Source organism: Podarcis cretensis, assembly GCF_951804945.1.
Source record: "Podarcis cretensis genome assembly, chromosome: 9".
Taxonomy (NCBI): Eukaryota; Metazoa; Chordata; class Lepidosauria; order Squamata; family Lacertidae; genus Podarcis; species Podarcis cretensis.
This window is the reverse complement of record NC_137178.1, coordinates 29,042,962-29,067,304: the sequence shown is the minus strand read 5'-3', so window position 1 is coordinate 29,067,304 and position 24,343 is coordinate 29,042,962. Positions and strand designations below refer to the sequence as shown.

Here is a 24,343-nt window from a genome sequence, read left to right as displayed (position 1 = left end):
AGTACTTAACCTGAGGTACCACTGTATATAGAAATGGGTTCTTAGTGAATGGTCACAATTGTGGAATTCATTTTCCTTGACAAGGCTGACTTTAAGCATCGTCTGTCTACAGGCAGCCTCCCCACTTATGTGAAGGTTACGTTCCAGGCCCCTCTGTGCATAAGTGACATATTGTAAAGTGGGGAGCACCCCACTGTAATACGGAGGGTGTGTGGGAAGGAAAGAGAGATTGGGGGGCGCACCCTGGAAATCACTCGGGGCCACTGCCTGGCCTATTTTGAGCCTGCCTGGCCACAGAGGGCAAGGGGTGAGAAGGGTAGCCAGCAATACTGGCCTCAGGATGAGGGTGGAAAGATGTGGTGGAGGGGGGAGAAAGCGCCTCTTGCCCCATACCACTCGTTGACTGAAGGCTACATTCCCTTGTCTGGGCAGCAGCCCCGAACAAGGGGAGGCCAATCTATTTATGTATTTAATACATGTAAAGGCGGTCATGCATGAGTGGGGTGCATGTAAGGGGGGTGCTGTATAAACCTTTTTGCTTGAAATTACTTTTAGTGACTGGGTTTGTGTTGGTTCTTTGTTTAGGATTGACTGGGATTTTCTTTGTTTAGGATTGACTGGAATTTGATGATACTGTTGTGTTTACTGTTTGATCATTAAACTGACAATGCTTTGAGCTGTTAAATCATAACCAATCCTGATTTTCTTTTTCATAGAACGTAATAAAAATCAAAAGGTTTATAAGAAATTACTAAGGAGTTCAGTGGAAGGAGCAAGATGTTGTATTTAAGTAGTGCTTAGCCTCAATCTCTATACTTATTGTGAGATGTGAGTTTCTGAAGGTTATTGATGGTGATGCAAGTGATGCAAACTTGCCAGCAGCCGTGACTGCACACCTTTTTTGATCCACAAGTTTTCCAGAGAGAGCAGGATGCATTGCCCCCTCTCTGATTTGGCTTCCTGGCAACACAAAGTGATGACATGGCTTTGGCATGAAGCCAAGGCCAAGTGACCATAATGCTTCCTGCTCTCACTCTGGAAACTTGTGGATTTAAAACATCAGCCAGGGAGCATGGAGTGCAGTTATTACAGCTCAGACCACAAAACAAGTGGCATTGGTGGAAAAAGTTGAGGAAGCAGTTTTGAGAAACTTTCCCACCCTGCAATCTCTCCTTTTCCTGCTCTAAAATGTTATGTGATGAACTTCTGTCTCATTATAAGAATTATAAGTTGCTTTTAATTAGCCCTAAGCATGCTATTTTAATTTTTTTTTACTTCATCAAATCTTCTCATTGTTTTGATTGTCCTAGGTAATGCCAGCCCTCGCTTCATTCGATGTACCACATACTGCTTTCCTTCATCTTCAGATCTGGCGAAACAGGCTCAAATTCCGTTAGCTGCTATCATCAAACCGTTTGCCAATGTTCCATCAAATGAGGTAAAAGAATAAAACTGAAGCTCTGAGAGGAAATGTTTTTGTTCACAAGTTAAGGTTTTCAATGGCTTTGAATTCAGTTGGGATTGACCCTTGGTCTGGGGGAATGATCATCCTTTGACAGGAAAGAACAATCTGTGTGGAGAAAGTATCTATGAAACTGGGCCTCTTGTTTTACAAATTTTAAGTTCATGGTATCATCAAGGAGGATCTGTTGAATTCTCGTAACCTATTATCACAATAAATGTCTTGAGATGCAATTGTCAAGGAGAGCCATCTTTGAACTTTAACAGGATCTTATTTATTTATACTTATTCAAAGATATAAAAAAATGCATACCCATTACAATGTGTCTTTTTATAGTATACTAAGATGAAACAACTACTTAGTCTATAAGAGAACAAAGTCAGAAGGAAGAAAAGATGAGAAAAATAGAAAACTTAAAAAAAGATTCTATGGCCTTAATGTTTAGATATAATAGGGAGAATACTTTCAAACTGCATGAACGAAGCTACATGGACAGTTTTATCCTGACTTGTTCTTGCTAAACCATAGTTTTTATCTCTAACCACTGGTCATGTTGGCTGTAGCTTATGATGGTTGTAGTCCAACAACATCTGGAGGGCACCATGTTGGGGAAACCTGATTTAAATAAACCTCAGTTTCCTAAGTTTAGTCTTCTTGATGAAATTATGGTTTCCTGCTACGTGAATGAGCCTGCATGAGCCTTGGGTTCCCTCCTCTTCTCATTTACAAACCACAAGAGAAGATTAAAAGCATCTACTTCTGATCTTTAACCTGAGGGGTTTTGCAAGTGTGAAGAGCTGTTTCAGATGCTATCAGTTTTCTATATAGTCCATGTACATGAATTTTCCACATGTGAACCATTAAGAGACTCTGATCTGTAATTCCTTGGCTCTTCACACACAAATTCTAAAAGTTGTTTTTTTTTTAATTGAATGATGTATTGATGAATATTTAGATAAAGACATCCACACAGAACACTTGTGGATCCAGGCTGTTCTATTCATTTCAAATAAATGAAGTTGGGGTTCAACTGAAATAAACATTATAGCTCTCCATGTTTATCAGAACTCCATACAAAAAACAACAGCATTGGATTGTGGCAACCATCTTATGGATCCAATTTTGGGTGTACAAGGATGTGTTGGGTGTGAAGAATTCTTTGAAGAAATAATTTCTACTCAAACACTTATAACTATATTGCTGTCTGTAGTTCTGTATTTCAGAACCTTGTCTATACAGATTCCTTCTATATTCATCAACAGAATTTCTTTTCGTTTTCCTCGCTCCAATAGGGATGACCTATCAGGGGTATTTATAGGGTATTTCTTTGAGAATACAATATCATTGTTTGACAGAATATATTTTTAGCCGACCACTGCTTTAGCAACAGACTATAAAAATAAAAGCCAGCAGCTATCATGCTAGGCCAGGCGTTCTGCAAGTTTGTTTTGGAGATGTATGACTATTTGCCAAGCCTGGATAAACCAGATGATCTTTGTTTAACATTTTATGTTACTTGCCACTAATATTATCTTGGCTAGAGGTAACATTCTACAAATTAAAAAATCTTATTCCAATTCCAGATAATATATGTATGTTTGCTTACAATGTCTAAAAAGAGCTTGGATTGCTAGCAAATGATCCTCCCCCCCCCCCCCCGTGATCTTATTACAATTGGTAAAATGTACTTTGGCAGGAGACACTGGTAAGTTGAAAGTTAAGTGGGTATTGTTATTGGTTTTCATGTTTATTATGTGTACCACCTGGGACATTTAGGGTGTGGATTACATATAAGTAACATCAATATATTCCTATAGATTAGATTTCATTATTTGTGTAAGATTTCTCTAATAGAGGATGAAATTTCAAAAGTGGGAAGTAAATAGAATAAGAGAAGGTCTTGGAACTTAAGTGGTTCATAGTGTAAATTGTCATAAGCCCCAGTACCTGTTACATACTGCAGGTTTCACTAGCATAATACCAGAGTTTGAAGAGACATAGCATTCTGTAGCTGAGGCTGGTCTGAACAGTGCAGTGATCTTTGAAAGCACCCCATTTCATAGGATTTTCCACTCCTATTCTGACCTTTACTCCCATACCTATTAGCATTTAGTAGTCCAGACCTTTCAGATTACTGATGGCAGAGAATCAAGACTCTTGGCTGTAGTTTGTCTGTTTTTCAGACACTGTATTTTCATAGGTTTCTTTGAAAACATGGGGGATTGCCTATCTGGGTTTTCTCAAAGCTGACCCCCTTTTTTTCTCTTGATGATGGAGAAATCATTTTGTGTGATTGAAGAATCAGAACTAAAAAGAAAGCTGCTGCCATCTTTTATTTTTTTTTATTTCCAAATTCATCTAGAAATTGCTTGATAGAGGCAGAATGTGAGTGGCATGGAATTGCACCAAACATGGTTTTCTTTTGCAATGGGTCACAGAAATATGTCTATGCTTTGGATGTACTTTGAGAGGTAAGAATCTAGACTCAACCTGCACATGTTTAACTCCTAGATGTAGACTCCAGTTAAAAGTTTCATCCAATATGTGGACCAGGATGAGTCAGGATGTGGTGGAGGAAGCAGTTGCTGCTATTATTATTATTATTATTATTATTATTATTATTATTATTACTATGACGCAGGTGGTGCTGTGGTCTAAACCACCGAGCCTAGGGCTTGCCAATTGGAAGGTCGGCGGTTCGAATCCCCATGACAGGGTGAGCTCCCATTGCTTGGTCCCAGCTCCTGCCAACCTAACAGTTCGAAAGCACGTCAAAGTGCAAGTAGATAAATAGGTACCGCTCCGGCGGGAAGGTAAACTGGGTTTCTGAGCGCTGCTCTGGTTTCGCCAGAAGCGGCTTAGTCATACTGGCCACATGGCCCAGAAAAACTGTCTGTGGACAAACATCGGCTCCCTTGTTGTGTGTACAGACCTTCACTAGATGGTCTTTGCTCATATACAGAGCTGCTAAACTTGCAACAGGAAGGAAATTTTGTGGTGGAAAGTTGATCATATTAGTGACAAACCTCAGTGTTTATTTTGTGGTTGTTGTTCTTTTTCATTTTTGTGGGCCAGGACTTTCTGCAGTGCACCTGCTCTCTGTTTCTAGTGCACTGTGGCTCATCTGAATTGCTTAGGTTGAATGATGGTTGGAACGCCTTGCATCTGAGCGCTGAACTAAATAGCACTTTGGAAACCCTGGTTCTGTTATCTTTGAGCTGGTCAAGATCTTGTTTCATGTCTGAATCTAAAGAAAGTAAAAGTGTGCAGGCTGGGTTTTAGCTCTCTTTGGGGTAAAATGAGTAGGTAATGGCTGTGGTCTTAGTCACAAGGACAGGCTTTACCATTGGGCAGAATGAGCTAGTCGTATTAGGCAATGGATGCTGGGGGCACAGAGTGGCAGTGTGATGTCGGACAACAGAACTGTCCGCTGTGCAACCTGCTCTACATTCCCTAACCTAGCCATTAAAGTGGGGGGGGGGGGGAGCACCTCACCGCTGCTCCACCCTATCCTGGTAAGTTGCAAACACCACCAGTGACAGGAAGACAGCTCTGTCCCACCACTGGCTGCATCAAATGTGTATGCAGTATTTCAATTCAGCTATACAGTTCTATTTAAGGACTCATTGAATGGCCAAGTGTCAATGTGTCACCCTTCAAAACTAACTTAAAGGTAGCAATTGCAATTCTGCACCAGGGGAAAGCTGGTTGGCAAAAGGTCTTGCTTCCCACTCAGCAAATACAGAACAGGCCCTGTGCTTTTCATTTGTTTGTTTTTTGCTCTGGCAATTATATGACAATGTTTTTGTGTGGGTTTTTTTGTCCTTTATTTTAGTGCGCTCGTCTGCACCTCCATTTGCCCTACCTCTTTTCCCCAGGAAAACCCGCAGTTTGCATCTGGATTGGAACATACGGCAGTCAGGTTTTCTGAGGATTGCTGTTTGTTCCAATTCAGTGGTAAACAGCATATTTTCCAGGGGAAAGCTGTGTGGCTAACACAAAGCCTCTTGGACCTGTGCCTAGGAAGCAAGAGACAAGCAGAAAAGCACTTAGATCCATGCTTTCTAGGCACAGGACAAGGAGAAGTATGGACGAGTCCATATTCTGAAATGGAAACTGTGTTCCGCTCTTTTGCTGCCAAAATGGATCATAAGAGCAGTCATAAATTAAAGAGTGTAAACCCTGCTCCAAGCCTTGAGGGACTTTGCACATTTTATAAAGCTGAATCGGAGGAAAATTTAAGGCACTAGTTTTCAAGGAATCATACAAAGTTTTATGGAGTTTACATGTGCAAAGGAAATATCTCCTTAACTGACTTTACATAAGCACATTTCTATTTAAAACGCCCTACTTCTCAGCATTTTGAGGGTGATGTTTCATTTAAAGATGAATTTCCATGGAACTGAAGGAGCCTTCCTGGCAAATAACTAGATAGTTGTCTGGGTTGCTGTTGTTTTTATTCAGGCCCAGATGATTCTCACCTTCCCACTGGTTAATGTTGAACATAATTCACCAGTCCTGACTGCTCTGCATAGGCTTCTGCTTGTTAATTTTGATTTATTTATGATAAAATATGAAGTTGACACTTTAAATCTGCAAAGTGATCAACACTTCCTATTCTCAGACACTTTCCTGTATATCTAGTCACTAACCCTGTTTTCCTAATGGGAGAAGAGAGAATGAGTTTGTTATATGATAGAACAGAATTTTGAATCTATGAACCCCACTTTCAGTATGAAAATACTATTTTGGGGACCATATATGCAGGGGTGGTGCTATCATTAGACCAACTAGGCAGCTGCTAATGGCCCAGACCTCAGAGGGCACACTACTGATCTTTGAGAGGCCCAGATTTATACAGATAAGTTTTTGTTATATCTTATAAATTTCTGATAATATTTTACTTATATTTTTTCTACAAGACATCTGCTTTTGAAAACTGAAGTTAGCAGTTTGGGGTGTGTGTAATTAGTTAGCCTTACTGCGCCTATGTCCCATTATAGGCATAGGAATTATTTCCTGAATGTGTTTAAAGCATCAAGAAAACCAAATTAATATTGGGCTCTTTTGCTGGGCTGCCTTGAATGGATGCAAAGAATGAAGGGTACAGAATAAGCTTTTAGTTAACAGAAAATATCCTTCATGCCAGTGGGAAACAAACAGTGATGGTGCTTGGAGCAGAAATTAGAAACTTCCTTGCAAATTTTCTCAGAACCCTTGTGTAGTGGTTTGTACAAAATCACAGATACATGGTATTCTGTTAGTTCTATATGGACGGTTGCAAATGTCAGTAATCCAACCACATCAGTTCAGCCCTGAGTGAAAGCCATGGAAGGCAAATGCTTGGTATGGAAGCAGAGACTTTGCTGTAAATTGTTGTCATGACCTTCTGATACAAAGTTAAAACTATAACTCTCTTATTAAAGTAGCAATTACCCATCAGTTCTGCATACAAGCTTTGTTAAATTTCTTTCCTTTCAGTTCCTGCATTCTGATTGCTTCTGTTCAGTGACATTTTGGAGACATGTTGTCTAAGTACAGTTTCTTGATTATCATCGTGCATTCCATTTCATGTTTCTGCTTCCATCATTGGTTAATCCTGACTACTGACCTTCCCTTGATAAACAGTGTGGCCTAACATCCAAATAACAGTTCAGCACTTCAAAGCTGAGAAGTAGTTGCATGTACTTTGTCTTGTTAATTCAGGCACTCTCCCCTTGGACTCCACAATCACTAGAATTTGTGGTATTCTACTCTGCTGTCAATACCAAGCACATCATACATTTGTAAGAGTGTGTGTGTGTGTGTGAGAGAGAGAGAGAGAGAGAGAGAGAAAGAGAGAGAGTGAGAGAGAGAGAGAGAGAGAGAGAGAGAACTACACAGAATTACAAAAATAAAAACGTTGCCTTGTGAAGATGTACACATATAAGATATTGTAGAAAGCAGAGGACTTGGCCTGTTTTAATTCTTTTTTGAAAATGGACTTTGTATTTGTTAATCATGCATTGTACAATGCATTTGCAATATCTACTTAAAGAAAAGTTGTAATACTAGAATATTGTTAATGACTTTATTACATGTATTCCCTGCTGTGTCATAGTACAACCAATTGTTGGTTCAATGCATTGTCTCATCCCATTATCTAAAAACAGCCAGATCCAGATGATTTTGAAGGTTTTAGTTGCATGGATCTTCAAAAATGACAAATTTTGCATAATTACATAGCCGTGCAACTTCTAAAAAAAAATACTGAAGGTCACTCACATCTGGCTTATGGCGCCAATTCTATAGATGCCACAATCCTAATTAAAATGGTGTCTTTGACAATGGAATGTGATAATAAATCTTCAGTTTCATGCATTGGCCAATGTTGTCTTGGTTCCCTTGGCTTTGTTCTGTGGATTTAACGTAAAAGGGTTTTATTTGCCTTTTTTATTTCATGCTATGCGGGTGACATAAAAAGTGACATTATCACTTGACATCTGTGAACATGTTGACCGCCCAGGCATGCCTCTGTTACTTCTTACCTCAAATGATGGATGTGAGGAAAATTTGTGTTGGCTGTTCTTGGGATGGGGTCATCTTTGTCTTAACAGCATGCACACATTATTAAGTTGCAACATACAGTAAGAAAATCTTTGACCACTAAGGCAGTTTTCACCAGAATCACTTCATCTAATTTATAAATGTCACATGATGTCACATATATGATGATGTCACTCTGACCAATGCTACCATATTCTAAGAACATAAGAGCCTGCTGGATCAGTCCAATGGCCTATCTAGTTCAGGATCCTGTTCTCCCAGTGGCCACACACATGCCTATGGGAAGCCCATAAGCAGGAGTCAAGCGCAATAGTACTCTCCCCTCCTGCAGTTTCTAGTAGCTGGTATTCAAGACCATACAGTCTCTAATGAGAAGCCAGAGCAATAGCCATCATGGCTAGTAGCCACTGATAGCCTTTATCTCTATGAATATATCTAAACTTCTTTTAGTCATCCAAGTTGGTGGCTTCAGTTCCTTTTCTTAATGGAATTTGCCTTTCTCACAGCTTTGAGCACTGGGTGCTCAACATCTTCATCAAGCTAGCTACTTTGATCCCAATGTATTATTCCTTGTCAGCCACTGCCAGTTCAGACCACACTGTGTGTATATGTGAAATTAAGGGGAGTTTGCCACAATATGTTATTGCTGCTGCTGCTGCTGTTTTAATAGGTAAAGGTAAAGGTACCCCTGACTCTAGGGTTGCGTGCTCGTCTCACTCTAGAGGCCGTGAGCCGGCACCGTCCGAAGACACTTCCGGGTCACGTGGCCAGTGTGACTGTTTTAATAGCCCTGAACAATTTAGTATCACCAGCAAGCCTCGACACCTTACTGCTTACTCCTAACTCTGGATCATTTATGAATACGTTAAAAAACATGGGTCTCAATATCAACCCTTGGGGACTCCGCTTTCTATATTCCTTCATTGAGAGAACTACCCATTTATTCCTTTGTTTTGCATCCTGTTAAGTAACCAGTTTCTGATCCATTAAAGGACCTTTCCCTTTATCCTATGACTGCTAAGCTTACTCAAGAGTCTTTGGTGAGGTACTTTTTTCAAAGCTCTTTGAAAGTCCAAGTACACTGTGCCAACAAGTTCACCTCTATCTATATGTATATGTTAACACTTTCAAAGAACTAAAATACCTTAGTCAGACAGGACTTACCCTTGAAGAAGCAATGCTGCTTCTGCTTTAGCAAGGCTTGTTCTTCTATATGCTTCATTATTTTATCTTTAACAACACTTTCCACCAGTTTTCCAGACATTAAGTTAACTAGACTGTAATTTATATAATCCCTCCTAGATTTCTTTTTAAAAATTGGTGTTACTTTGGCCACTTTATAGTCTTCATATATGAAGGCTGCTCTTAGGGGCAAGTTACATACTTTTGCTAGAGGAGCCTCAATTTCACATTTGTTTTTTTTTTTAAAAATAATGTTTATTACCTTTTCCAACAATTTAAACACTACAAAAAATAAAAACAATACAATACAATACAATACAATACAAACAAAAAACAAAAAAACCCCGCTACATTACACTAACAAAACACTAACATTAAACTAACAAAACAAAACAAACACAATTTAAAACACATCAAATAGTTTCAATGTCTTATCTTTCATTCACTTCTTTCTGCGACCTCCTCGCACCTCCCTTTTCGTATTCCACTTCTATTAATTTTTCCAGCAATTCCTTTCCATCTTCCTCTATTTTTAATCCTATAATTATCTTAACACATTCTAACCTTATTTTCCCTTTAATACTCTATTAATCTGTTTATCCTTGATTCCTCATAACATTTCTACTAAAGCCATATAACTTCATTCCAACATTTTCCTAACATTCATTAATTTTACAGTATTTCCGTAAATAGTCTTTAAACTTTTTCCAGTCTTCTTCCACCGACTCTTCCCCCTGGTCTCGGATTCTGCCAGTCATTTCCGCCAATTCCATGTAGTCCATCAACTTCATCTGTCATTCTTCCCGGGTGGGTAAATCTTGTGTCTTCCCTCAGTTTCACATTTGAATTTGTTGAGAAATTTCAGGTGAATATAAATCACACCTGGCGATTTGCCGGTTTTTATTTGGCCTTTTAGGCCTAGAATTTCGTCTCGTCACCACCATTTGCCTCAGAATTCTAAGGCAGAAGCTGTGAATCCAAGTTTGATGGCCTTCATCTTATATGATTCATGTAGGAACAATGCCACACAAATTGTTAACCAGAGCCGTATATGCCTCATTCCTCCAGAGAATCCTGGGAACTGTAATTTGTGAAGGCTTCTGCAAATTGTAGCATTGCGAGGGATTATATGGTGGAAGCAATGTACTTTAAATGTATGGTGTGTCTGGAACCATAACTTGTTTTTAATGTTAATTAGATACAAAATTGTGTAAATAGTATCAGTTGTAAATGCACTTTAACTGTTCTAGGATGAGCATTTGTATACAATATAAATATGAGAGAAATTGGCAATACATGTCTAGCATTTACCAATCTGATTAGGAAAAAAGTATCCTACTTTACTCTGGGGGCACTACAAATTTTACTGGTTGCTTAAGATTTAAGAATAAGCACAAGCCCTCAATATCTCCTAGTACACAGTGCCACCTACAGAGAGTATGGTGGATTAAAAAGTGTGTGTTCCAAAATCTACACATTACTTTTATTCTCATAGGAGAATGAAATTATCTCCTCACCCCACCCCACCCCAGTATGAGTACAATGTGTGTACCGCATTTTAGTCAATTCAATAAGATATGTGTGCATTGTTATCAATTTACTAGGATGAGCGAAATGACAATCATGCATGCAAAATTTTTGCCTTATTACTGTAGGCTTAAAATTAATTTTAAATCTCATATGTAATCATCAAAAAAGAAGCTCCTGGCCATAGATATGAATTCGTAGAAAACGTTTTTATACAGGTTGTTGATTTTGTGTTACTTGTGTTGTCATTGGAAATATTGAAGCAAAAAGCCTTAGTTTAAAATCCAGAAGGGGATGACTTCAAGGAACCATAAAACTCAACCAAAATAATTGCTTCTAACAACCATGGTGGCAATCTAACATTGAGGAGTGTAGATTTAAAATGAATAGGACATTACTAGAGTAAGTGATTTCCTAAAAACATGAAAGTTGAACGGTACTATTTTGGGGGTAACTAGATAATTACTGCAATGAGTGGCATTTTAATCTTATTGCAGAGCAGCTTGCATGTATTTACACATTTAACTTAGTTTAAATGGGTGATGCTGTGGCAGCTCTGATTATATGATAACACTCCCACTCCCACAAAAAAAGCCCTATTGCTTCTAGTTGTACTCTGGTTGCGCTATAGAAAGTCAGTGTGGGTGTTTCCTTTGAATGCCTGTATTCTAATTTAGTACTGCTGACATCTAAAAAAGGAAGTAACTGAATACAAAACTATTTAAAAACACACAGTGCTAATTTTGCCTCCTTAGGGAAGCAGCAAGAAAGGAAAATGGGGCAACCCACTCCAAATATGATGATAAAAAACCAAGCTGATTTGTTTTCCTTTTACTAAACCTGTCTGTAGCAATAAATTGGATACAGGCAAGGAAAAAAATATGTCTGCAAGTTCCTAACCTTAACCAACGACTTTTATGAGCATTCTTATTTGTATGTTGAGCCTTCTGGTTTCTGGAGACACTTTTAAGATGATGTGTTTATTACAGTTTCCCTTTTCACCTTTACAAGTTCACTGAGGTTCATTGTCCATTGCAAAGCAGTATCCCAACAAGAAAATATGTGTGGGGAAAATACATATTTGCATGTATAAGGAAATTAATGAAACAACCCTCGTCACCTCTAACCAAACTATTTGTGTGTTGGGCACAATCCAGCACAAAATAAATACTTAACCCTGTCCAAATCTGTCATACCAATTAGCAGTAAGGCTTGCTAAGTTTAGTGGAGTTTGTTCATAAGTATTGTATATAGGATTATAGACATAGGGTAAAATCTGTGTTCATATGCCGGTGGAATAGACATAGTTGGTGGATTGGATGCCCCTCCCCTGCTTGCAGTCCCCTGGGCACCCATAAAATCTTCTCCGGAAGATTGGGGGTGGGGGCTACTAAATATTGCTGTTGCAAACCTCTGCTCCATTCATTTCAAATTATTTATATCCTTATTAACTTCTGTTTCCATTCTGCCACTGAAATATATGAAGGCTATCCATCATGAATGCTTAATTCTTTGGGCAATGGTTCAGAGACATAATATTTGTGACTCCCAATGCTGAAAAGGCAAACTTTCGTCAGTTTAAAAGAGGCTTGTTTTTTCAGCTTCAAAGAGAGATCCATATATACTATCTAATCTGGATTGTAGCATTGGTCTGGAAAAATTGCTCTTTGACATTTTATATCAAAGCGCAGAAATTTGTCTTTCGCCGGCAGAAGTTTTACCGCTAAATTCCCATTTCACGATCAAAACATTTCAAGAGCCATTCTTCTTCTCCCACCCCAGAATGTATCTTGTTAAATAGCAAAATGTTAAGCATACTTTTTGTTGGATTGTTCAATTTGGTTTACTGGTAACAGGTTATGTTTTCAAAAATGAAGAAATGTTCATTGTAGTGTGACATTCTTGGTGAATTGTCATATCAAAGTAGCATTTTAAAACAGGGGTAGCCAACATGTTCTTTGGATGTTGGACTATAATTCCCATCATTATTGATCTTGGCTATGCTCTCTGGAGCCGATGAGAGTTGGAGCCCAACAACATACAAAAGGAAGCTCTTCTGTTTTAAAACTTTGGTAGAGGAGATAGTATTTAGCACACATGCAATCATATTTTGCAAAAAGGTTTTTGGGAAGACTGAAAACTAATACTGGGAGAAATATTTATTGAAATGAATAACGAACTTGTACACAGTGTGAACTAGCAAAAAATAAATTAGACAAAGCATTCTCAACAGTAAAAGAGAACAAATTAATTTTAAAAAAACATTTTGTGTGGGCCATGCACATTTCCTAGAAGAGACCCTATAATCAATGGAACTTACTTCCAACTATATATTAACACTCTTATCCTACACAATTATGTGGGGTTAGTGGCTTAAATGTTTGTTTACAGTAGGTATGATCCAGCCAAAGTTAAGCATTTTTAAATCCCACTTGTTTCAGTGGGAGAGATTTGTGCTTAATGCTGCCATTAAAATAAGGTAACTTTGAGTCGCACGTGCTTAGCTAACTGTATTGTTCCCTAGTAATTATACATAATGCTTCAGTAAACTTGATTGGTAATCTAGAACTTCTCCATTTTAAAGAGTTAGCATGCGGTGATCTTAGATTTCCTTTCACTTGCTTCAGTTAAGTAACAGGAAAAAGATAAGCATGGTTTGTGAATTAGTGAGAACACCATTTTCTTCACACAGTCAGGATGTGAAGAAGATGTATTTATGAATCAACGCTCTGGCTTGGCTCTAACATAAAAATCCTTGTTGAGAATGATCCAGGTGCTCCTTTACCATTTCCCTTTCATACTCTCATTGCGCAGCAGGTTTTGGCAAAGAAATCCTGGTTTCTCAAACCACAATTTCCCAGGCGATCCAAACCGAGGACTCAGCTACACAGCTGCAATGATAACGTTACAAATGTGTTATAAAAATGTGACACCAGGTGACCCTGTGGAGCTCAATGGCAAATTGCATATATATTTTATAGTGGGGCTTTTTGTAGCATTTTCATAGCGTTTTTTTATATCTGTGTAGATCCAGCCTGAGAAACTGTGGTTTAAGGGCTACCTCCAAATAAGAATACGAAACCAGCAACAATTTGAAATTGATTGGTGCTTTGGTAGTTTAGTGATCTTGTTTAATCTGCAGCTAAGTGGTTTTCTTAATTCTCCGTAGACACCCCTTTATGTGGTAAATCATGGTGAAACAGGACCTATTCGATGCAACAGGTGCAAGGCTTATATGTGCCCCTTCATGCAGTTCATTGAGGGTGGAAGACGATATCAGTGTGGATTTTGTAACTGTGTGAACGATGGTAAGTAGTATTTATTTTGAAATAATGGAAGCCATTTTCTAAGCAAATGTGAAACTACTTAGGTCTTTATTTTTATTTTTTAAAGTAAGTTTTTGAAGACTTTGTTTCATTTTCAGGCCAATCTGCATTGACTTGAAAGTCACATTAATTTAGATACCTAAGAAAGTAAGTGAGCCCAAGGTTGCATTCCAAAGTATCTTGCTAAAACTACATGATGGATTTTTAAAAATATATATACTAAATGCTTAACTTTGTGTGAACCTGAATTGCTGAATGACTCGTACATCAGAATTTTTATATGTGGTCTTCATGCTCTTTTAGACCTAATTTTGCTATGGACTTTCCTTGTGTCATCCTGGATACCATTTGATCCAGGAAAATAGATGTCGCTGGGAAGAGCACAAAACAAAGCTCTTGTTTTCTCTAGCCTGAAAGCTGCGAAGAGTTAGAAATTCTTGCATTAAGAAAATGCTCCTTCCATGATGCAATCATCTGGAATGGGAAAGGCATAGGCATTTTGGCATGCAGAATAAACTTTAAACCTGTGTTGAGCTTTTCACTGGCTTTCCCTAGGGAATGCATATGTATGCACTCAACAAGGACGATCAAACTATTATGAGAAAATGTACCTGAATCCTTTGTTCTGAAAAGTTCTGTAAAATAATATGGCTGCTGTAATGATTTACGTCTTGTCTGCAATTTCATTAGATTGAATAGGCATGCAGAGGAGGTTATGCCATTATATGAGATTATTTTCTGAGCAGGCTGAAAATGTGTTTCAAAGGGGGAAACATATTTTAACTGCCCAGAAAAGAGCAAATGTTTAGGTTGTTGCCTCCCTTTATGACAGAGGATTTTAATGGTTAAATCATCCATTAATTTTCCCGTGATGGGAGTTGCTTTGAACACAAAATGCCATGCCATATTTGTCCAAGTGCAGTTGCATGTGACTCATAAGTACGAGTTCCTGAGCTTTTGGCTGGTTCCCAAGACTTTGCCAGAATGAGTCTTTCGAGACGTTTGTATCTAGTTGGATTTCCTCAGCTGGATCAAAGTGGCAGCAGAGAGCTTTCCCTAATACAGTAATCTTTTCAACTCTGAAACATGAACCTCAAAAGACTTATGCCAACTCTTGTTTGTCTCAGACCTTAATCTGCAGAATGAAATAGAGAGAGAGGGCCGTCGGCATCATGGGCTGTTAACTCAGCATGAAGTTCTCACAAATGCCTACTATTTGCATAGCAATAAGCTACCAAATTATTATTTAAACTGATATTGCAGTAAAAATAGAATCATTTGCACTTTTGCAGGGCCTTTTCATCTGTATCCTTTCATGCACTGTAATTAAAGCTTCAAGTACTCATCATAAACAGAGGGATTAAGAGAAAATTGTCCAGTCTTGCTGAATAGGTGACTGGCAACAGTGAGACACTAGTGAGTTGTTTTGCATCGGGGACTCTGAGCTAAACTTGTAATGCAAACTTTTGTTTCAACGTTGGAGAAGGAAGGGCACTGGGAGTCTTAAAAGAGCCACCAAATAAGATTCATGTTTATCCTATTTATACCTGCCCTGAGATTGCAGAAGTATGAAAAAAGACACCGAGCTTTGTCCCTGGCTTGCGGAGCAAGGGCCCCAGGGTGTGTGTTTTATTGTTGCAATCTATTCTAAACTGCCTTGGAGAACATTCACTTGAAAGGGGGTGCATAAACATTTGAAGTAAATAAGCAACCGAGCACCCTAACAGCTGAGCAAGGGCTTATCCACAGTCACCCAAAATGTTTCCAGCTTATTTTTAAGAATTTTGTCATTTTCTTGTTCAGTAGTACTAAGTCTTCCCTGAACTATCTTGATACTGTATTCATAATAGGCAGCGGAGTGGAGAAGGAGGTTGAACCTAGTGCTATTTGCCATTCCTTGCCACCCACTTTTATAAACTTAAACAAGATAAGTGCTTTGTTGAAAATTATGAATTAGCAAATTTCTAGCTCATATTGCATTTGAAGCTGCCTTATATGGGGCCAGTTTATGAATTCACATGGTAGTTTATTCTACTTTCATGATGTTACCCTGTAGCACCCTGCTTGTGGTTAACGCTTAGCTGGAATGAAATATTCAACACAGCAATAGAGAAATTAAAATAATAATTTATTTGTCGGACAAATAAATATGAGGCACAGTGGTATATGGTTACCAAGCTCTGGCCTCGCCTCCTGCCGCTATGGCCAGCACTTATATTTCCTTAATCCAGCCCCCTTGCTCCTCCTTTGGCTGCCTCTGTCCAATCAGCCTGGTTGAAATTCCTATTGGCTGTTTGCTAGAACCAATCACAAAAGATACACCCATTTCCTCTTGCCTTTTATGGGAAACAAAAAGCTATATATTCTTCTATCTATAAATGACAAATAAGTAGTCATTTATCTTACATTTGTCTCAACAAGGAACCTTAATTACCAGCTCACCTCTTGCCCTCCTTGCCCTATTGCCCTCCAAAACAAATGGTTAATCTTAAATTTTTATCTTAAACAGATGTCAAGGATCTTGAGTTCACATCATCATTGAAAGATCTCCTTCTTTTGGAGGTCTTTAAACAAAGGCCTGACAACCATATGTGTGCTCTAATGATGTTTCCTGCTTGGCAGGGGGGCTGGGCTGATGGCCCCTGTGGTCTCTTCCAACTATATGAAATAAGAATCTAGCATAAGGATTTAACATTTCTTGGTTTCTAAATCCTTTGCATAATTACATTTAAGCTAATATATTTCATACATTATCATAGATAGCCTTTTAGAAGAATAAACCTTCTCAAAGTAAAAAAGGAAGGAACATTTTACAGCCTCAAAATAAAATAGAAAGAAAACCTCTTCTTCTCTTTACACTCCCCTTCTCCAGCCAAGCCAGTCTATTTGTTCTTGGCCTTTTAACCTTAGGAAAATATGGCTCAAGTTTAATGGGAGGCACATGGTTTTATTTTACTATTTATCAACTCTTAATTATGTTTATCTCTTTTTTTATCTTCTGTAATATGTAGGGTCAGTGTAACCTTGGCTGTCAGCCTGTAATTCCCTTTTTACGACTTTGAGAATTGTTTTCTGCTATAAATCAAGGGGGCCCCTTGTCCAGGAGGATAAACATCTTGCCAAGGTTCTTAGGCAGCTGGTCTTCTGCCTGGCATTTAACATTTGAAAATCTTTAAGCTCATTTTAAAATGCAGGCCCTGATCAAGCCTTAATAAAAATGCAGGCTATGATTAGATGCCTCAACCCTACCTCTTAATTTCCACAATATATTTGAGCTTTCCCATGATGTAAAAGCCACTTACAGAACTATAGTGAACCAGAGCCATCTGTGTGTTTAGCAAAAGGGGAGAAATCAGCTTCCTGATTTTGTTTTTCTTTAGTTCCTCCATTCTATTTTCAACATCTGGATCACATTGGCAGAAGAATAGACCACTACGAAAGGCCAGAGTTATCTCTAGGATCATATGAATACATTGCTACTTCGGATTATTGCAAGGTAAGTCTGTTCAGCCTGGAAAACAGTTTGTAAACTTTGTGCTAAATCAAGGAGAACCCATTGCATTTGTAAAACACACACACAAAATGAAAGAAAGAAATGAAAGAGGAAGCGAGAGACTCACTTGCATGGATTATAGAGGGAGGAAAGAGCTCTGCAGATACTTATTAACTATTTGTTGAGGAATTAGGTCCCTTTGATCAGTGAGGCTTACTACTAGGTAAGTGTCCTTAGGGCTGCAGCCTTAATGTATACCCTCCAGCATTTCTCCAAGAAAATAGGGACGTCCTAAGGAAAACTGGGACATTCCAGGTTCAAATAAGAAACCAGGACTGCTTCTGTAAATCTGGGACTGTTCCTGGGAAATAGGAAAACTTTGAGGGTCTGTTACTGGTTTAAGCATAGTATCTAGTTTTAGTCTGCACCAAAGCCAAGGTTATTATGTTGTTGTTTAGTTGTTTAGTCGTGTCCAACTCTTCATGACCCCATGGACCAGAGCAGGCCAGGCACTCCTATCTTCCACTGCCTCCCGCAGTGATTATACCCAGTTCTAAATGCATTAGGTGAAATCCAAATAAAGTTAAATGTCACATAAGTTCACATTGATTTTAATGTGGGTACTCATAGGCGTCTGCTTGGCTATTGTGAGAATAGAATGCTGGACTAGATGAGCCTCTGACCTGATTTAAGTGTGACATAGAGTTGTTTACTGTTGCAAAAACTGTTATGTGTGCACAGTGCATACTCTGCAAGAGCATTTCCATTAATTTCAGTAAAGGCACTCTGTCCATACCCTTTCCTTTTGCGATTACAGAATGTGTCCCTCGGTTAAACTGACTGGACATCTTGTACATTTCAAGGCAACTATTTGTACACGTACAAAATTGCACAGACCTCTCAGTCAGGTTGTATGGGGTTAAGCTATTTTCATTTTACACAAGGTTTTAATTTAACTGTTGACAGTCCCTTTTTACTGTTGACGCTCCACATTGTAAAGTCTTTCACTAGAATGGTACATTCATGATTTGGGGAGAGTGTATCGAAAACAACAAAAGCATAATGATGTATTTCCCTCCTACATTGAAGGAAAACCACAATTTTTCTTTGCCTTATTGAATAACAGTGAGGATGAACAGCTAGAAAAACATTAACAAATAACAGCTGTTGAGTAGTGTTGCAATTCTTTGGAATGGATTTAGTAAATGCAAAATTTTTGCTTTTTCAATAAATGTCTCACAAGAGTGCCAGCTTAGCCCTGTGACCAGGGGTGCCTGGAGCTGTGGGTGTCATGCAGTGTGAATAGCTCTGGCACCGAAATTTCTGGGTGCCTGGCCCCTTCATGGGGATTTTTGTGGGTGCTTGGGCACCCTGGGAGTTGGTACCTGTGATGTGTCATGAATCTCTCCAAGGTCTTTTCATAAAGTGCTATAGAATTTACATGAGGTATGAGAATGTTTGTCAGCCTGCTGCAAATGCAGAAACTGGAACAGCTTTTGAAAACCTCAGATCTCCACTTACATTGCTATTTTACTGCTGGGTGTTGCTTTGGAGTCACTTGGAAATGAATGAAAGGAAAATAAGGGTTGTTATGGCTAGCCTTAAAGTATGCTGACAAAAATCCTGCACTCGTTATCACCTTTGTTGCTGATATGTACTTCCATCTTGCCATATCCATGATTAACCTGTGAATGCTTCGATGAACTTTAACAAGTAAATTATAGGCCAGGAAGTGACTTTCATAAAACACTTAACACGTGCAAGCGCTCAGGCTGATTGTTTGTTTGATAATGGAAATGTTAGGGGAGCCTCTTGTGTGTACATTCTGAAACCAGGAGTCTGCAGTGCTGGGGTTGGGGTGGAAAGTATGTTGTTTATCATCTTTACGTTCTTGGAGCAAAGGTAAGACTGCAACTGATTGCAACGGATACCTGATATCTCAGTTGACTCTCATAAATTGCCTTGGCGCTGCGGCTTTTTTAAAAAGAGCTCTGAGAAACATTTGTGTCTGTTTCTTTGAGTATTTGCTTATACTTTACATTTCTAAAGTAATTAGTCTTCCGAAAATTGCTGAGCGTTGAGTATAAATAGTGGAGGTATCAATGTATTTGATTCAAATTTGGTGTGTGTGTGTGTGTTATATGACGCTTCACAAGAGAAGCAGCAGCATGCAGAAGTCTGTAGGTTTCTGCAGTAGTTGTGCCTCTTGGTTACATATATGACACTTGTTAAAGGATAAAATGCAACATGTGGCTGATCTGTTGAGGACCAGGCACATGTTGCATTAAATGGGTGCATTCATGTAATGTGCCTCATTTTACCATTACAAATAACAGGCAGATCCAGAATCATAGTGCACGGGGACTTAGCCCTTCTTCTTTTTGCCATGGTCCCAGTGAGCATCCTCCCCACATTCACCAGCATTCTGAAGCTGCTTTTTCATCTGGGAAGCTGTCTCTTAGGGTGAAATTCTCTCTCTCTCTCTCTCTCTCTCTCTCTCTCTCTCTGTGTGTGTGTGTGTGTGTGTGACAGAGAGAGAGATTTCAGTGGAACCACAGTGCATGGGGGCCACCTATGTGTGCCGATCCCAGTGTCCCTTTCTCCCTGCCAACTTTGGTTTTTTAAAAAATAAAAACAAGGTACATGCAATTACACACATTTAACCTATTGTCTTCTTGGGGTTGTTCATCAGTAAATGCTGAAAATCTGAACTCTGTTTTCTGATTGCTACAGTCATCTGAAGGTATATATTTTTGAAGCTTTTAAATTGGATAAATAAAAGCTTCATACAGAATGAATGAACGAATGACTGAATGATTAGAACGCTGAAAAATAAAAATGGGGAAGCTACTTGTTAAACACCTATGTATAAATATTGTGTGAGGAAAAAAAATATTTGTCCAATTCTTAACAGTTTTACTGAAACACGACTTTTGTCAGTAAAAAACATTATCCTACGGCAGTGACTTACCTGTGCAAATAAATAAGCAAAATGATTGCCCAACAATTATTAGGGTAGTCTGTAGAAATATTTGGGTGGATTATGAATCTTTGTTAGGTATTTTATTTTTCCTGATTTTTGTGGCTGATTTCTTTTTTTTTTCTTTTTTTGTAGAACAACAAGCCTCCACAGCCGCCAGCCTATATCTTCATGATTGATGTTTCCTACAATAACATAAAGAGTGGCCTTGTTAAACTTATCTGTGAGGAACTGAAGACTGTATTGGATAGGCTTCCAAGGTAAAGACAACAGTAAACTTCTAGTACAGTTAGCATCCTTGGTGAAGATGTAGTAACTGCCAGGTAAAAATTCTTTGGTGTTTGCATAGAATTTGCTCCATGCTCTTTTTTTCCTTCTGGATATCACTTTCCTGGGGTTCCCAGTTTTGTTGGTTTGAAAGATTCTACTCCTCATCAAGCACTGCAGCCATGACATGAATGGCACGGAATGTCTTGGTTTGCTCCCTCCTCCTCCATGTTGTGACTGCAGAATCCATATGTACTCCATCCGTTGGTTTTGCTGTGCTGTAGGAAGGTCAAACTCCTTCAGTTCTGCTCAGCTTGTTCAAATAATTAATGCCTTCCTGTGTCCCTCAAGAAGGTAAGCATTCCAATACGTTTTGAGATGCATGCTCTCTAGCATGTTTCAACAATGGCACGTGAGACAAGGGAGCCACAGTTAACCAGTGCATATTGATGTACTGGTGTCTACACTTCTCCCTTGTTGCAAGTGGGAAAACAAGCCGACTTTAAACCATGGCTTCAAATGTTGGCTTGATTTGAAGCCACTAACCCTGGTTTCTGGGTTTTCTATGGTTACATGTTGAATCTTTTGCCACTTGTGCATATCATTGACTTGTAGAACTAAACCAGGATTTTTGGCTCCGTGTTGTGTGCAAATGCTAGTGTTTAATTTATATACATTGGGCTACAGTCATACATCGGGTTACGAACGCTGTTGGTTGCACGTTTTTGGGTTGCAGACCGTGGCGAACCCAGAAGTACCGGAACGGGTTACTTCTGGGTTTCGGCGCATGCGCAGAAGTGCAAAATGATGTCATGTACATGCACAGAAGTGCTTAATTTCCTCACACGTGTGCGCAGATGCGGCGCTGCGGGTTGCAAATGTGTCTCTCACACGGATCACATTCGCAACCCAAGGTACTTACATACTGGACAGGAACTGGTACAGGACTTTGGTGGTGGTTGGCAGAAGTGAGATTTGCTTTTCGCTCCCTTGACTCATCTGGTTATTCTGGATGTATTTCCTTTTTCTCTTCACTCCTGCCCCCTAAGCTTCAAACAGGCATTTAGCTTAAAATAAAATAGTACCGTAACACTTCAGGCTCCTGGTAGTCTACGTTCATCTGTTTAAATGTTTACCTGGCTTTTCCCCAACCCTCCAATTTGATATACAGTAGTACTGTACTTCAGAGGGCAGATGGGGGGCAGGGGTACCACGCAGCATTTTCCTGCTTGAGGCAAAGTGGGATGTGCCACCCCACTCTGCTGCTCTGCTGTGCCATCTCTGCCGCAGCTCTGCCCACCTATACCAGCAGCAGCACCACGCCACCTCCACTGCTGACAGAGAAGTCAAGCCGCCATCAGCGCTGATTTCTGGTGAGATCTTGCCGAAATCTCGCAACATCTCTCTCACACTGTGAAATCTCGTGAGAGCTTGCAAGATCTCACAGGAAATTGGCACCAGTTCCAGTGGTGGAGGTGATGGAGCTCCCATGCTGTCACAGCCTTGGGGGCTTCCACTGCCTGAGGTAGCTGCTTCACCCTGCCTCATGGATGGGCAGAAAGGACTGACCTTATGACTGTCATAAGGACAGCTCAGCAACACTCTTCACATCTGGGTTTTGCTGAAGCCATGGGGGGGGGGGGCAGCTGCCCTTGTGCTGTTTTCTGAAAGAAATGTGGCCAAGAAAAGTGTGAGTACAAATTCATAGTGGGCTCACTAGTAACACTAAGGCTGCATGCACACCATACATTTAAGGCACAGATCTTCCCCCAAATAATCCCTGGAACTGTTGTTTACCCCTCACAGAGCTACAGTTCCCTGCACCCTTAAACTACAGTTCCCAAGATATGTGTGTACATATCCTATTGATGCTCAGATATGGCCTTTCATTCACTTTGTCTCAGGCTAAAATCTAAGTCTTTCATAAAGATTGTTTCTTGTTGTACAGTTTAGACACTCGTGATATGACCATTAATTAATATTAATATGGTAATTAATAAAGCTCTCTTCCCCCCCTCCTCCATGCAAAATAATGCTTTTGAAATTTAACCTGCAGCTGTGTTTTCTAAAACCATTTCTCTTCCAGGGAGGAGCAAGAGGAGGCTTCAACTATTCGGGTTGGATTTGTCACCTACAACAAAGTCCTCCATTTCTTCAATGTAAAACGCAATCTTGGCCAGCCTCAGATGATGGTGGTCACTGATGTCAGTGAAGTGTTTGTCCCTTTACTGGATGGTTTCCTCGTCAACTTTCAGGAGTCAAAAGCTGTCATAAACAAGTAAACATATAAATTATGCTTTTTATGCTCATGTGTGACTATCTTCAATAGCAATTACCTTGGGTGATTTCATCAATTTTCAACCTACAAAAATTGACAATCACATATTTAAAGACCATGGTTATGACCTAGAGAGATATGCATGTAAAACTTGATTGCATGTGTGCTTCCATGGGTACATAATGTCCGTAGACCAACCTAATCACGAGTCCCTCAGTGTTGTTGGACTACAACTCCCATCACCCCTGACCTCATGTCTGGAGCTGATGGGAATTATTACAACAGTGCAAAAGGCGATGCAAGTAAAGACAAGAACGTTAAACAGTAGGCCCACAACTTACGTGAGGGTTACCTTCCAGGCACTATGCCTAAAGCCAAAATGGCATTTATTCACAACACACTGGATGCAATAGCAGGTGGGGTTGCCAAAGTCTTTTTTCCAGGATGCTGAACCGTTTTATATATATTCCAAGTTTGTAAAGCTGAATGCACAGAACTTAAATGCACTTAAGTCACCAGCTTTCTGTTTGCAAATAAATAATATGACTGAGATTGCACTGCTAAAAATACACTATTTATAGAGTGCGTACACAAGAGCCGTAATTTATTTTGGTATATCGGTGCAGTCAAACGAAAGTTGCCTTACAGCATTACAAATCTGCCTTTTGATTGAGGAATTAATGTTTTTGTGCAGTATTCAACAAATGGCTTATAATTTACTTGAAAAGTATTTTGTAGTTTTTAAAATCTTTTCACTGCATACAAAACTTCTAAATAAATTAGAAAGCAGTTTCTTCTGCAAAACGGGGAACTGTGTAATGCACCAGCAACATTTCTTTTCTTTTTTAATGCAAAGTTTAAATCTTTCAGCAAAGGGGCCTGGTGTCTATATGATTTATTTTCTTTGAAGGATTATCCTGTCCATTCCAACCTGTTGAAACACTGATCTTTCCCCCCTGTCATAGCTTGCTGGACCAGATTCCAGAGATGTTTACAGACACTAATGAGAGTGAGACTGTCTTTGCTCCTGTTATCCAGGCTGGCATGGAAGCGCTAAAGGTTAGAATGCTCTTTTCTGTGCAACAAAGTCTTTATTAGGACTGACTTTATAAGCCAAGAAAGCTCTTCTGGAGGAGGGCTAGCCTTTCCCACAGGTCACAGCAGGAAGCAAAAGGAAGCACCAACCATAGAACTTTGTAATATAACTCAGAATTCAGGCATACTGCACACAGGTGCAAAACAATAAATCCTTCAAATTATACAGATTATAAATTGAAGTCAT

At 39.3% G+C, this 24,343-nt stretch overlaps 1 protein-coding gene across 1 annotated transcript in view; it reads left to right on the top strand.

Annotated features, from left to right (window-relative positions):
- The window catches only part of SEC24D (SEC24 homolog D, COPII coat complex component), a 61,444-nt gene that overhangs the window by 18,770 nt on the left and 18,331 nt on the right, over positions 1 to 24,343 (top strand). Inside the window, exons 8-13 of the mRNA XM_079990199.1 lie at positions 1,311 to 1,438; positions 13,887 to 14,025; positions 17,424 to 17,539; positions 20,652 to 20,776; positions 22,870 to 23,061; positions 24,027 to 24,120. Of these exons, the coding sequence (XP_079846325.1) occupies positions 1,311 to 1,438; positions 13,887 to 14,025; positions 17,424 to 17,539; positions 20,652 to 20,776; positions 22,870 to 23,061; positions 24,027 to 24,120 (794 nt within the window). The remainder of the gene's footprint in view (positions 1 to 1,310; positions 1,439 to 13,886; positions 14,026 to 17,423; positions 17,540 to 20,651; positions 20,777 to 22,869; positions 23,062 to 24,026; positions 24,121 to 24,343) is intronic.